The sequence below is a fragment of the Lathamus discolor genome, chromosome Z (genome assembly GCF_037157495.1).
Source record: "Lathamus discolor isolate bLatDis1 chromosome Z, bLatDis1.hap1, whole genome shotgun sequence".
Classification (NCBI taxonomy): Eukaryota; Metazoa; Chordata; class Aves; order Psittaciformes; family Psittacidae; genus Lathamus; species Lathamus discolor.
In genome coordinates, this window is record NC_088909.1 from 97494310 (window position 1) to 97508001 (window position 13692).

Sequence of the window (13692 nt, forward strand, 5' to 3'; positions counted from 1 at the left end):
TGGCAAAGGTCACACCAATCTATAAGAAGGGCAAGAAGGAGGACCCGGGTAATTATAGACCGGTCAGCCTTACCTCCATCCCTGGAAAGATGATGGAACAACTTATTCTTGACTCCATCACTAGGCATATCAAGGATGAGGGGGTCATTAAGAACAGCCAACATGGTTTTATGAGGGGGAAGTCATGTATGACCAACCTTATAGCCTTCTATGAGGAAGTGACTAGGTGGAGGGATGATGGTAGAGCGGTAGATGTAGTTTTTCTTGATTTCAGTAAGGCATTTGATACTGTCTCCCACAGCATCCTCATAGATAAGCTAAGGAAGTGTGGGCTTGACGATCAAGTAGTGAGGTGGATCGAGAACTGGTTGAAAGGAAGAAGGCAGAGAGTTGTGGTCAATGGCGCAGAATCTAGCTGGAGGTCTGTGACTAGTGGAGTTCCTCAGGGGTCGGTGCTGGGACCGGTGCTGTTTAATATTTTCATCAATGACCTGGATGAGGGAACTGAGTGCACCCTCAGCAAGTTTGCTGATGACACAAAACTGGGAGGAGTGGCTGACACACCAGAGGACTGTGCTGCCATTCAGCGAGACCTGGACAGGCTGGAGAGTTGGGCGGGGAGAAACTTGATGAAATTTAACAAGGGCAAGTGTAGAGTCTTGCATCTGGGGAAGAACAACCCCATGTACCAGTACAGGTTGGGGGTTGACCTGCTGGAAAGTAGTGAAGGGGAAAGGGACCTGGGGGTCCTGGTGGATAGGAGGATGACCATGAGCCAGCAATGTGCTCTTGTGGCCAAGAAGGCAAATGGCATCTTAGGGTGCATTAGAAAGGGAGTGGTTAGTAGGTCAAGAGAGGTTCTCCTCCCCCTCTACTCAGCCTTGGTGAGGCCGCATCTGGAATATTGCGTCCAGTTCTGGGCCCCTCTGTTCAAGAAGGACAGGGAATTGCTTGAAGGAGTCCAGCGCAGAGCCACAAAGATGATTAAGGGAGTGGAACATCTCCCTTATGAGGAGAGGCTGAGGGAGCTGGGTCTCTTTAGCTTGCAAAAGAGGAGACTGAGGGGTGACCTCATCAATGTTTACAAATATGTAAAGGGTAGGTGTCAGGATGATGGAGCTAGGCTTTTTTCAGTGATATCCAGTGATAGGACAAGGGGCAATGGGTGTAAACTGGAACATAGGAAGTTCCACGTTAACATCAGGAAGAACTTCTTTACTGTAAGAGTGACAGAGCACTGGAACAGGTTGCCCAGGGGGGTTGTGGAGTCTCCTACACTGGAGATATTCAAGGCCCGCCTGGACAAGTTCCTGTGTGATGTACTGTAGGTTACCCTGCTCTTGCAGGGGGGTTGGACTAGATGATCTGTTTAGGTCCCTTCCAACCCTTGGGATTCTGTGATTCTGTGATTCTGTAGCTGTGCCTGGGATTGCTCCGACCCACATGTAGGACCTTGCACTTGTCGTGGTTGAACTTCATAAGGTTGGCATCAGCCCACCTCACAAGCGTGTCAAGGTCCCTCTGGATGGCATCCCTTCCCTCCAGCGTATCAACCGGACCACACAGCTTGGTGTCATCGGCAAACTTGCTGAGGGCGCACTCAATCCCACTGTCCATGTCAGCGATGAAGATGTTAAACAAGACTGGTCCCAACACCAATCCCTGAGGGACACCACTCGTTACCGGTCTCCAGCCGGACATCGAGCCATTGACCACAACTCTTTGTGTGTGGCCATCCAGCCAGTTCTTTATCCACCGAGTGGTCCATCCATCAAATTGATGTCTCTCCAATTTAGAGAGAAGGATGTCGTGCGGGACAGTATCAAACGCTTTGCACAAGTCCAGGTAGATGACATCAACTGCTCTACCCCTGTCCATCAGTTCTGTAGCCCCATCATAGAAGGCCACCAAATTGGTCAGGCAGGATTTCCCCTTAGGAAGCTGTCTCCAAGCACCTTGTTGTTTTTCATGTGCCTTAGCATGCCTTCCAGGAGAATGTGCTCCAAGATTTTGCCAGGCACAGAGGTGAGACTGAGTTGTCTGTAATTCCCGGGGTCTTCCATTTTCCCCTTCTTGAAAATGGGGGTTATATTTCCCTTTTTCCAGTTGTTGGGAACTTCACTTGACTGCCATGATTTTTCAAATATGATGGCCAGTGTCTTAGCAACTTCATTCGCCAGCTCCTTCAGGACCTGCGGGTGGATTTCATCAGGTCCCATGGACTTGTGCAGGTTCAGATTTTTAAGATGGTCTCGAAGCAGATCCTCTCCTGCAGTGGGCCCAAAATCTTCATACGGGAGGTGCTCCAGTCTCCTGATCATTCTCGTGGCCCTCCTCTGGACTTGTTCCAGCAGTTCCATGTCCTTTTTATGTTGAGGACACCAGAACTGCACAATGCAAAGATAGTACATGCCACCTCTAAACTGTAATTTGCAAAAGTTCCAGGTGTACTTCAGCCTATAGATCATTCACATGGCTATAACCTTGCCAATGTACATTGCTGCTAGTCTACAATACTTACTAGTCCCAGGGATTCTCTCATGTGCTGCCTACGGATAATGGATCCAAGTATTTTAGCTCAGTTTACCAACTTCATTTGCATTCACTGAAGGTGAAGATCTCTAGAGATTAAAATTATGTATAGGCTCACCACAATTACCAATTCAGCTATACTAAAGCTATTGTTCTGTTGCCAGTATAATCAGAACAAGCAAATACAAAATGAAGCTCGTATGTGAGCTTGGGATTGTTTAAACTTACCCTGAATTCAAGGGTAATTTGAAATGTCTGATAGGAGTTTTTCAGTGGTTCAAAGGTGATATATGAGTAGCCAGAAAACTGAGGATACTGGATAGTAATATCTGAAAAACAAAGACAGAAGCATGTTACTTAGCAGTTTTCTCCCACATAGAAATCAATATACATATTTAGCACAACACCAGGTGAAAATGGAAAGCAGAGTTTCTCCAGACAGAACCACTAGTCTGCAGCAGTCAACAATCAGTTAAGCTATTGCCTTGTCCTCCCTCCACCTTTCACAAGTAATTCCTTCATTCCCAAGGATCTGGTGAACTTGGAAAGATGCAGGATAATGAGGGCCAAATAGTGCTCAATAGTTCAATCACTGTGAATGCAGTGGAAATTTCTCTAGATTTCATCCTTGTAATGGAAGACAGAACCTATCAACTTCATATTTATCTCCTTTTAAGAATTCGTTTAGCAAAGAGAAAACAAAGTAATTTCCTATTCTGCAGGACTATAAAAACATATGTGGGAAATGCGTCCAGACTTTAAACCACATTAGTCACTGCTGCTCCATAGCTACTGTGCTCAACATCTGCAGAATCCTTGGATGGCTTATAAGAGCCAAGCAGCTTCCAGCACTTCCCTCAAGTCAGCTCAGGGTAGAATCTAAAGGCAGTGATAGGGAGAAGAGTCTCTGCAGGCAGCTCTCCATCCCTGTCTGCAACAGTGGCGCTTCATATTGCTCTTGTCAGCTGGAGTTATCAATCCTTTCTTGTCTTATGTTAGAGTCCCACCCTGACTTGCACACAGAAAATCAGAGCTATGTCTTACTGTTATGTTTGTAGCTCATTTTCCTAAGAAGCCCTGAGAACACACATAGTTTCAGACTTTAATTTCATTTTTTTGTTTGTAGTGTATCTAAGTCTAATGAGGAAGGAAGGTTGAGGAGTCCTATTCCTATTTGCTAATTGAATACTGAGTGGGTTTTTATTGCATATTTGGATCTGGATACAGCTTTCTCAGCTCTCTCAATGTTTCTGTTTGCAATGCAACCATTTTAAGCTGAAGACAATTGGTGCTATAAACCTGAATGCAACCGCAGCAGACAGCACCTAACTCATGCCCTGATCACAAGCAGAACTGACTGGACCAGACTGCTGTACAGCTGTGTAAAGAAAAGTCTGTTTTCATTCAGATTAATATACTATTTAACAATATTGGCTACAGCAGAGAATTCAGGACACAGAAATATTGTACATGTTGCTACTGCTTACCAAGGAATAACACACTCCCTTGTGAAAAATGGTGGGTTTGGACTGACATTAACAAATCCGTTCTACAAATTGTATATAGTTATGTCAGTTCAAATAAATCCTTGACTATTCATACTTGATCAAAGCCAAAAATCACATCTGCAGCTCTTCTATGTAACTGAGTCACAACAGATTGTTTTCAGAATGAGCCCTCTTTACTTCAGCACCAGGAGGAGATCAAACACCTTCAGTGTCTGTATCTCCAGTGCACAGCGCTGTGCATCACAAATGTCTAACACAAGCCTGCAGAAGAAATGTGTCTTCAACACTGCTGTGTGTCAGGCTCTTGGTAGATCAATCAGCATGGGGATGGATGGATCAGCTCTTTCTCAGCTGATGGGACACACCACTACAAGCCACAGAACACTTTCTCTGCACAAGCTCTGGCATTCATCTGACCCCTTGGTCACCAAACCAGAAGAAAAGTAACTCCAGGTGGGGAAAAAAGTGATCTACCCCTGGCCTGGTAAGTGAGCTGCACTGGCTCACAAGGTGATCAGCTCAACATCAGACCCAGCAAAAGGGTGAGGTTAGGTCTGCAGTGGCAGAGGAAGGTGGCAAGGGAAGGAGAAGCAGAATTGGTGTCTTTCAGCTCAGCAAGCTCTTACTCCAGCTCAACCGCCCTGCAGAGAGGTGAGAAGACACATGGCAAATCCTGACTGGTCACGATTTCTGAACTGGGGAGGTGGTTTTCTTCCTCTCTTGCCTGGGGCTGACTGACATGAGTGCTGAGGTTACCACTCCAGCACTTGTGCCCTACAGACCACGAGGAAAGCCTTCTCTGGAATTGGTTTTACAACTGGGGCTCTGTCTCACATCCTTGCTGCAGAATCAGCGCCATCCAACTAACCACACTGTAAATGCAGGTGGTTCAGGGCTTCAGCTGCAGTAAAAAGGCAAGGGTCAAAGGGGGGTTGAATGTCCCTGCTGGAAGCTCTGGATGCCATGGCTGGACCCTGTCAGCCCTGGGTGCCTACCAATATATCTGGCTCCAACACCCTCCCACTCCTAGGTTGGAGAAGGAAGATGAACCTCCCCTGTGCACACTCACACAGGTTCTGCATTCATATTTATTAAAGAATAACTTCTTTCACCTAGCTGAGGATGTCTAAACTGGATGTGGAAGCTGCTGCTGTCTTCAGGAATTTAGCCCAGCCAGCTATTCCCAAAGCACACTTTGGTTGGCTCATTGCAAAGCTGCTCCTTGCCCTGGACAAGGGGAAGCCAGCAGCATTGGGCACACAGAAACCTACCTTCCGCACATGTCTCTCCACCTTTCCCCAAGTTGCAGTGGCAGCGTGAGCCACCCCGGTCATAATCGTTGATGCAAAAGCTGTCTGCAGAACAGATGGCCTCATCGCAGGACAGATCAAAGAGGCGTGCAGCAGAATATGTGCTGACCCTTCTTGAAGCCCAAGCTGTAGTCACCCTTGCTGTGGTTGAGGACCGTGTGGTGGTGGGAGTGGAAGTAGTGGGTTCAGAAGTGGTTGTAAGGACCCGTGACAGGAGCCTGGAACTAGACCCTGGTGTGACCTTAGTTTCGACTAGAAATTTTCTGTTGCCTCCCTTAATGGCAGGAAGAGGTCTGAGCTGAAAGGAAATAAAGAAGCACAAATTCAGTAACAACTAAAATACTACATGGAAATTAAATTAATACCTTTCAAGATACAGAGCCAAGGCAATAAACTTATCCTCACTTAAGAAAAAGAAGTATTATTATATCTGACCACATAATATGACATGTTAAACTTCCTGACAAGACCAGACACTTGAAATATCAGGATTATGAAGAAAAGACAAATAAGAAGTGAAATCTTGAAATTTACCTCTTCTATGTAAATGTCATAGTCAGAGTCATCGATTTCAAATCCATCATCATCACCAGTCACTGTATCTGTGATATATCGATGCCCATAGCTTCCACTTCCTAGTTCCTCAGAGCCTGAAAAGACATGACTGGCATATTCAGTTCATGTAGTTTTTTTCTCTTTACAGGAAGTCAGATCTTATCACCCTCTGATTTGCCACATGGAAATATGTGGATGAACTCTACAGAAAATGCAAATGTCAACTTGAAATGGGGAATGATGTCCTAGTGATATATGTGCAACTTAAAGTGAAGACCCTCATTTAGTCATTTACTAAGTGACTAAACAAATTAAGCAGGCAAAACTGTTTTTGTCTGCTGCAAACTGACCTTTATCCATCATTCTTCCAGGACAATGGCTCAACTTTTTTGGTGTGGACAACATTTTAGTAACTGAATTGTTTTTCACAGAATCACAGATTGGTTTGGTTAGGAAGGGACCTTGAAGGTAATCTAGTTCCAAGCCCCCTGTCACAGGCAGAGATACCTTCCACTACAGCAGGTTGCTCAAAGCCCCATCCAACCTGGCCTTGAACACTGCCAGGGACGGGGCAGCCACGTTAATTTAATTTAAATTAGCATAAATCTGAGCCTAGTGGAAGGAATGGGACAAAGGCCTTTACGCAAAATCAAAGTTTTCAGATCTGACTTTTCCCTTTTATAAATACACAGTCCCATACCTGACCTGTTGGTGATCAAATAAGTAGAACAGCAATAAAGATGCATCTAGGTAGGGCTTTCCTGGCATACTCTTCTTAGGACTCAGACAGGAGCATAGGACTCACTCTTATGCTCCTGAAATTAGCATCCTAATCCTAGCCTTTTTAGGCTATTTTCTAAAACAATTTCATACCTTGAAAAAAGAAACATGCACAAATACCATGCATTTTTCATGCATAATCTGTTCTGCCTCACCCTGCAGCACTTAACTGTGATGTGAAGGACACCAGGTTGGAAACAGGCAGTTTAAACAGTAAGAGAGTCCTCACAGAAAATACCTGTGCTTTTCTGCACTTCACATAGCACTTTCTGCTTAAACAGTGGTTTATGTTTTTCAGCGATTAAACCAAAAGTCATGAAGAAAGGTAATACAGATAACAGCATCATTATCATTGTCATTTTAGCAAGAGTAAGAATAGACAAACATTTGATAACCATTAAAACAGAATTTGCACATTTCCTTTTTCCGTAAAATATTCTGCAATCACTTAACACCAGCATCAGTAACCCCTGCTTTACAAAGCCTCTGTATAAGCTGATCATGAGTGTGTGTTTATTTTAGCAACCACAAGCTGCCTGTGTTTTCTCATAAATCAGTGTGTCCTTCATATTACAACATTCAGACACGGAGTCTTGCTGGTCAGTGGCTGTCCATGGAAATGAGATGTGACAACACAGAAAATGCCACTTGATGGTAGTGAGAGCTTCACTACCACCACTGAACAACCCAATGGAGGCAGTGAGTGACGAAGCTGAGGCTCATCAGACTTTCACAGGGAGCAGTGTGGGTACAGTGCTGCCAGGCCATTTGAGCCAGTCAAGCCAGGGGCAGCCATCTTCTACCTCAGTGGAGAATAAAGGAAAAACTCACTGACCCGGTTCAGGCAGGAAAGCACTTGTCTAAATCTTTGTGTACTTTTGCTTCTTTGCCATGACTGCAACCCAGAAATCCTGGCAGACAGTTACGAAATCAAGCATATGTGCACGACATACACGTGTGCACTGGCTGGCTAACTGCCCGCCTGCAATATGTTTTGTGGGAGTTACTTATCAATGGATTTACATGTTACATCAGCATATAGAAAAATCAGAGTCGAGTGAGTAGAGGTAATGAGGCATACACACTTGCAACTAAAGCAGCATGCTAGACCAGAAGAGAAAGTGTATAAGCCTTTCCCTCTAACATTTATACCTAATCATCTGTAAATAATGCAATTTAACTGAATATTAAACAGAAGTATTCTGCACAGAGTTCTATCAACTGAGCTAAGAAAACTCATAGCTTTACAACTGGTAATGAGATGAGGCCAACTGGAAAACCTACATGTAGATTATTCCTGCTAGTGACTGAACGCACAGGCAAAGGATTACTACTGAGAAAGAGGGCACATTTATGAACTGGTCACGATCCTGCATTCATTTGCATTAATGCCACCATATGGAATAATATCAAAATATGGACAAAATCTCATATTCCTAGTATGTGCTTGTATAGTCACTTGGGTTAATCACCATCACAGGATAGTTTTACTCCAGGTATGAAGAGTAGAGTAGAGTAGAGCAGAGCAGAGTAGAGCAGAACAGAAGGATCTACAAGATCATCTAGTCCAACTACAAGGTTAGCTTTATCCAATCATCACTGTCATCAGAATCTCATTCTTTGGCAACAGTGATTTTATATGACATGCATTTCTACAACAGAATTTCAGTGTGCTCTACCTCAAACACAAGTATGACAAATATGACTTGCAGTATAACAGAAATTACATGAAGGAAGCACACCCCAGCACTAACTCAGCCAGGCTCTGCCACCAGACGCAGCAATTTTCAGCTCAATGGAACACCGTTGCTTTTAAGTCATGTCTGTAATATTACTTATTGACCTTATATTGTGTGTCTGAAACTATTTCAGAACTAATTTGGTTCTTCTAGTGGATGAAACTGTAGTTTACCTAAAAGTAACAGAAGCCATAAAGTCTGGAAAAAGAAAGGAAGAAACACAATCATGTGGCAGGGAAAACAATCCAATCTGTATTAAACAATCTGTGACACACAAACTTCATTTTCTAATTTAGAAGTCACAAGCTAAAAAATAAATATGTGTTGTAGTCCAAATTCTGCCACATTTTTTCTCTTCTCAAGCAAACTTTCTATCGGCTTAATGGGATTTAGGTTTAATAAGGACTGCAGAAATGGAGCAATACAGAGAATGAAGTAACTTTATATTCACATGTAGGAAAATCTTAGTCTCAAATTCACATTCAGATACATACATACATACAGAGACATGATTTCAATGCCATGCCAGTTTTACAGAAGTGCAACTCTCCCGATTTGAGTGGAGTTACCACTAAACTACATCAATAAACACCAGCATGCAACAACACCTGGTAGCTTGGGAGAGACGGGCTGTTTCTCAAGGCAAAGGTGTGCCTCTTTCATCTAGCAGACCAAAATATTCCACGCTTTTCCAACAGATGACCTTGGGAGATGAAATATACCCACTGTTTTAAATGAGGCAAAGATTCCTTTCACCTTAGTGAGCTTTTACAGCCTGGAGAGAGCAAAGAAGGTATGGCTTATTACGACTGGTAGAAAAGACTGATTTGAGAACCTTCTTCAAAGACCTTCAGGACATAATTTTGGCATCACCAGGTAAAGTGTAACTTCAGAAGGCCTTATTATATCCACAGGTCTATAGCACAGCCTCAGATCCGTTTTTGCTCCCCCCCTGCCTCTACCTCAGTTTCAGCCAGCACATGCTGTATTACTTTGCCTGCTGAACTGTGAGCAGTCTTGGTAACACATAATGCACCCAGAATCAGTGAAGTCACGGACATGTACTCTCTTCTAACTATACCTGAATTTATATAGGTGAGTACACACATAGATAATATAATCTAAGAGCCCATAAGCTTTTCAGTTGCCTTGCTCTTTCTTGCACTTGGTGTTGGCTCACTGGATGTAACATGATAGTCACATGTGACATGATACAATAAAACTACAAAACAAACAGAAAGCAGAGAAGCTAACAGGACATTTTGCAGAGAAACCCGTACACAAGCCCATCTATTAAGAGCACTGCATTGTTTTGGTGGAGAGCTCATAGAATCACAGAACAGTTAGGGCTGGAAAGGACCTCAAGATCACCTAGTTCCAACCCCCCTGCCATGGGCAGGGACACCTCACACTAAACCATCCCACCCAAGGCTCTGTCCAGCCTGGCCTTGAACACCGCCAGGGATGGAGCATTCGCAACTTCCCTGGGCAACCCATTCCAGTGCCTCACCACCCTCACAGTAAAGAATTTCCTCCTTATACCCAATCTAAACTTCCCCTGTTTAAGTTTTAACCCGTTACACCTTGTTCTGTCACTACAGTCCCTGATGAAGAGTCCCTCTCCGCCATCCTTGTAGGCCCCCTTCAGATACTGGAAGGCTGCTCTGAGGTCCCCACGCAGCCTTCTCTTCTCCAGCCTGAACAGCCCCAACTTTCTCAGCCTGTCTTCACACGGGAGGTGCTCCAGTCCCCTGATCATCCTCGTGGCCCTCCTCTGGACTTGTTCCAAAAGTTCCAGTTTCATGTGGAGGACACCAGAACTGCACACAATACTCCAGGTGAGGTCTCACAAGAGCAGAGTAGAGGGGCAGGATCATCTCCTTCGACGTGCTGGTCACGCTCCTTTTGATGCAGCCCAGGATATGACTTATAATGGGTGGTAAATCAGGGACAATTAAGTAAAGTGGTACTCTGCAAATACTGAAACAATGACTACAGAGATTATACGCATGCTATATTTCATTAAATCACTACTGCAGCGTACAAGGAGATGAAGCCTGTTTAAGACCCCCTACCGGGTCCTATAATCCTGTTTTATAATTAATTGGAAAACCTGTGAGGGGTCATGCACTTTAGACAGATCCTGTCCAAATAATCAGGGATTAAGTTCTACCAAAGAAATCTTCCTGAAAACAAACAGAAAGCCACACAAACTTTTGTTTTGCTGATTAGGTGGCCACGAGCGTACTGACCAGGAGACACAGGAGAGCACAGACCCACAGGCAACACAGGACGACTGAATAGAAGTGTTAGCAGGCTGACACCTTCATGCAGAACCCTCACAGGTTTGACTCCAAAACACATTTTAATCTGAGTTTTATTCTTGTCAGTGACTGCACATCACTTGACCTGTCTCTTGTTTTCTGTCCCTGTCCCTATAAATACAAACACTGGTTTTGTAAAGCCTTTGGAGACCTGTGGAAACAGTTCTTAGGAAAACCTTCCCCGTTTGCTATCTCCAGGACACATCACCCTCATTTATATCAAGATTTGGGCCTGAGGGACTTCCATGTTCCTGTGCCTGAGCCTCGGCTAACACATTCAAGTGCCATGCAGAATGCCTTGCTTAGTATTAGCCTGGTGGTGACAGCCAGGACCAGAGGAAGAGATGTACCCTTATTAAGCAGCCCCTTCTGCCAATTTGCTGTGGAGACAGGCAGGATGGTATTTTTAACAGAAGACACTTCCTCTGTTGGTTTGGCAAAGCCGAAGTCTGGTGACCTTCCAGGCACAGTGCAAACCCCATCTGTTTCCCCAGGAGAGGAAAGTTATTTAAGCAATGCAGGTGATGACACTTTGTTTGTTTGATTCTTTGGGACATTTTATTTTGTTGTTACTAACTGGACATGTGCAATCTTTTGTTTTCAAGTAAATTGTCCATGACAAATTGAAAGCTTAATGAAGCAAAAACCCAACAACCATACAAGTGAAACACCCACAACCTGCATCTGTAACTACGAAAAGCAACAAAAAAAAAAGATATTTATTACATTATTTTCCTCTAGGAAAAAAAAAAAAAAGCCAAATCACAAATAAATGAGAACCCATGGGGAAACCTGCCCTCTCCTTCCTTCCTGAAAATGAAGCAATAAACCAATCATGCCTTTTTTACTAGGTAAGGGGTAACTGCTTATAATCAAGGCCACATGTTCTAATTGCAAGGATGCTGGGAGGTCTGTCATATTAGGTGATACTGTCAGCAACCCTTCAGAGGACCATTTTAGTGAACAAAGACAGTGGTTTCCTCTGTAGGGCTGAAAATTAAATCAAGAGTATGGCAAAGCCAGCCACCTTTTAAAACCAAAATGCAAGAGCTGCATGTGAGAATGAGATAAACTCTCGCAGAAAATGTCCCCAAGTATCCTGGATTCAGTACCTGCAGGACTCATCTCTGTCTCAGACTGCAGAGAAGAGCTGTGCAATGAAACATGGAACCTGAAGGTCCACTGCCTTTGAGGTAATGCTGGGAATTTGTTCTTCAGTTAAAATAAGCATCAGAAAAGTACTAATCATTTCAAAATGAGCATAAAAATCCATAATATACAAGCATAAAGCGATAGAATTTTAGAATTCAAAAACATTAGGGACCTTGGTGCCACATGGCCTTAGTGCAATGCAAAGGACCTAGATATCGTGTGAACTTCTGCCAGCTTCCTAAGATATTTCAGGTATTTCTGAGGAACACATAGTCAGAAAATAGCATCAAATATCTGTGGCATGTTTCACTCCATACATGGGAAGAGCAACTGTAGTGATACTGAAGATACTAATTCCTACAATGTGCACCCTGAAGAGCAAAGATGTTTCAGTTTCAGAGATGCCAACTGTCTTGACACCCTTCCAGCAGTAATAGGTGAAAAAGGTAACTGCAGGCACTTTAGGAGAGTCACTCAACTGGCGCCATCTGAGATGCATTATGGTACCTGAGACATCTCTAGAGGACTGCCAGGTGCCTGGCAGATGCCTGGAAAGCACATGCCCTCCTGCAGCGACAGCTGAAAAGCACAGGACCTAGAGAGCATCAAGTCCACCCAATGTCTATATCTCAGAAACCAACTGAATGATTAACTAAGCCAAAGAAGGTAACTATTGGCTTTTTGACTACTTGAAGGCGGAAGATGCAGATACATCATGTGAACTAGAAGGGATTTTTACTTTGTTGCCCTTGAGCTCAACAGAAATGCTTTTGTTCGGTGAAACTTGTCAACAGTTTAAATCACTCTTCACAGGCTTTTTTTTTTTTTTTTTTTTTTTTAGTGTATTGGGCAAAAATAAATATTTAGGCTATGCATAGCAATAATGAGGAACATTTTTTCACAACAAAAGTTAACTTTTCTAGTAATGCACAACCTACTTGTGTATCTGGTTAACATTTAAAACAGTTTCTTACACAGACATGACAGCTAAAGCCACGAGGGCTGCTACACTCAGTTACACTGCTGCTTCCAGAAAGCCACAGGACTTCTTTTTAAAGGCATTCTCTCTCATCTGTGAACACCACTCCTTGTTCTACAAAAAGCTGGTTGTTGTGAAGACAAGTATCCACAAGATAACACAGGCTTTCATGCACAGTGGCTATAGACAGCTTTTAAGCCTATTTCCAAAATCCATCCCGGATTTAAGAGCAGACTGGTGAAAGGAGCCACATTTGTATTTGCTCAAAAGTGCAGCGTTTGCCAAAGTAGCCCTAAGTACAAGAGACCTGGTGCACAGCTGGCGCACATCATGGACATGACATGGCGCCAGGCTTTAGGAGCTTTGCCCACTCATGAGGGTCTCCCCCAAGCACTGCCAGTCCCATAGTGCAGGGAGACCAACTTCTCAGCAGCACCCATGTGCCTGCCATGGACCGGCACACAGTTTTTGAGCCTCCTCAGAAAGCAGTGCAACATGCATAATACATTCACTTTCAGATTTGATGCAGGCACAGAGAATCAAGCTTATGCCCCGTGAACCTCTCCAGAAATCAGTGTTTGCATACAGCAGGCATGAAATTGATTCCAAGCTCTACTGACAGAAACCCATGGTTTAGAGCCATCTCAACAGGTCTTTGCAGAACAGCCAGTTTCCTAAAACTTTTCTTAAGAGTACTGCAGTAATAAGCACAGCATGAATACTACCCCACCCTTATAACAAAGCTAAACACTTGATCTTTTCTGACCAAAGAATGCAGCCACTCACATCCAAAGATAAACAGGATACTGAGGA

The 13692-nt window shown here is 43.7% G+C and overlaps 1 protein-coding gene across 2 annotated transcripts in view; it reads right to left on the reverse strand.

The window, feature by feature from the left end:
- EGFLAM (EGF like, fibronectin type III and laminin G domains) overlaps positions 1-13692 on the reverse strand; it is an 83483-nt gene that overhangs the window by 32395 nt on the left and 37396 nt on the right. For both annotated transcript variants that reach the window (XM_065662811.1, XM_065662810.1), the window contains exons 8-10: positions 5885-6000; positions 5312-5648; positions 2761-2861 (exon numbers count right to left, since the gene is read on the reverse strand). In XM_065662811.1, the coding sequence (XP_065518883.1) occupies positions 2761-2861; positions 5312-5648; positions 5885-6000 (554 nt within the window). The remainder of the gene's footprint in view (positions 1-2760; positions 2862-5311; positions 5649-5884; positions 6001-13692) is intronic.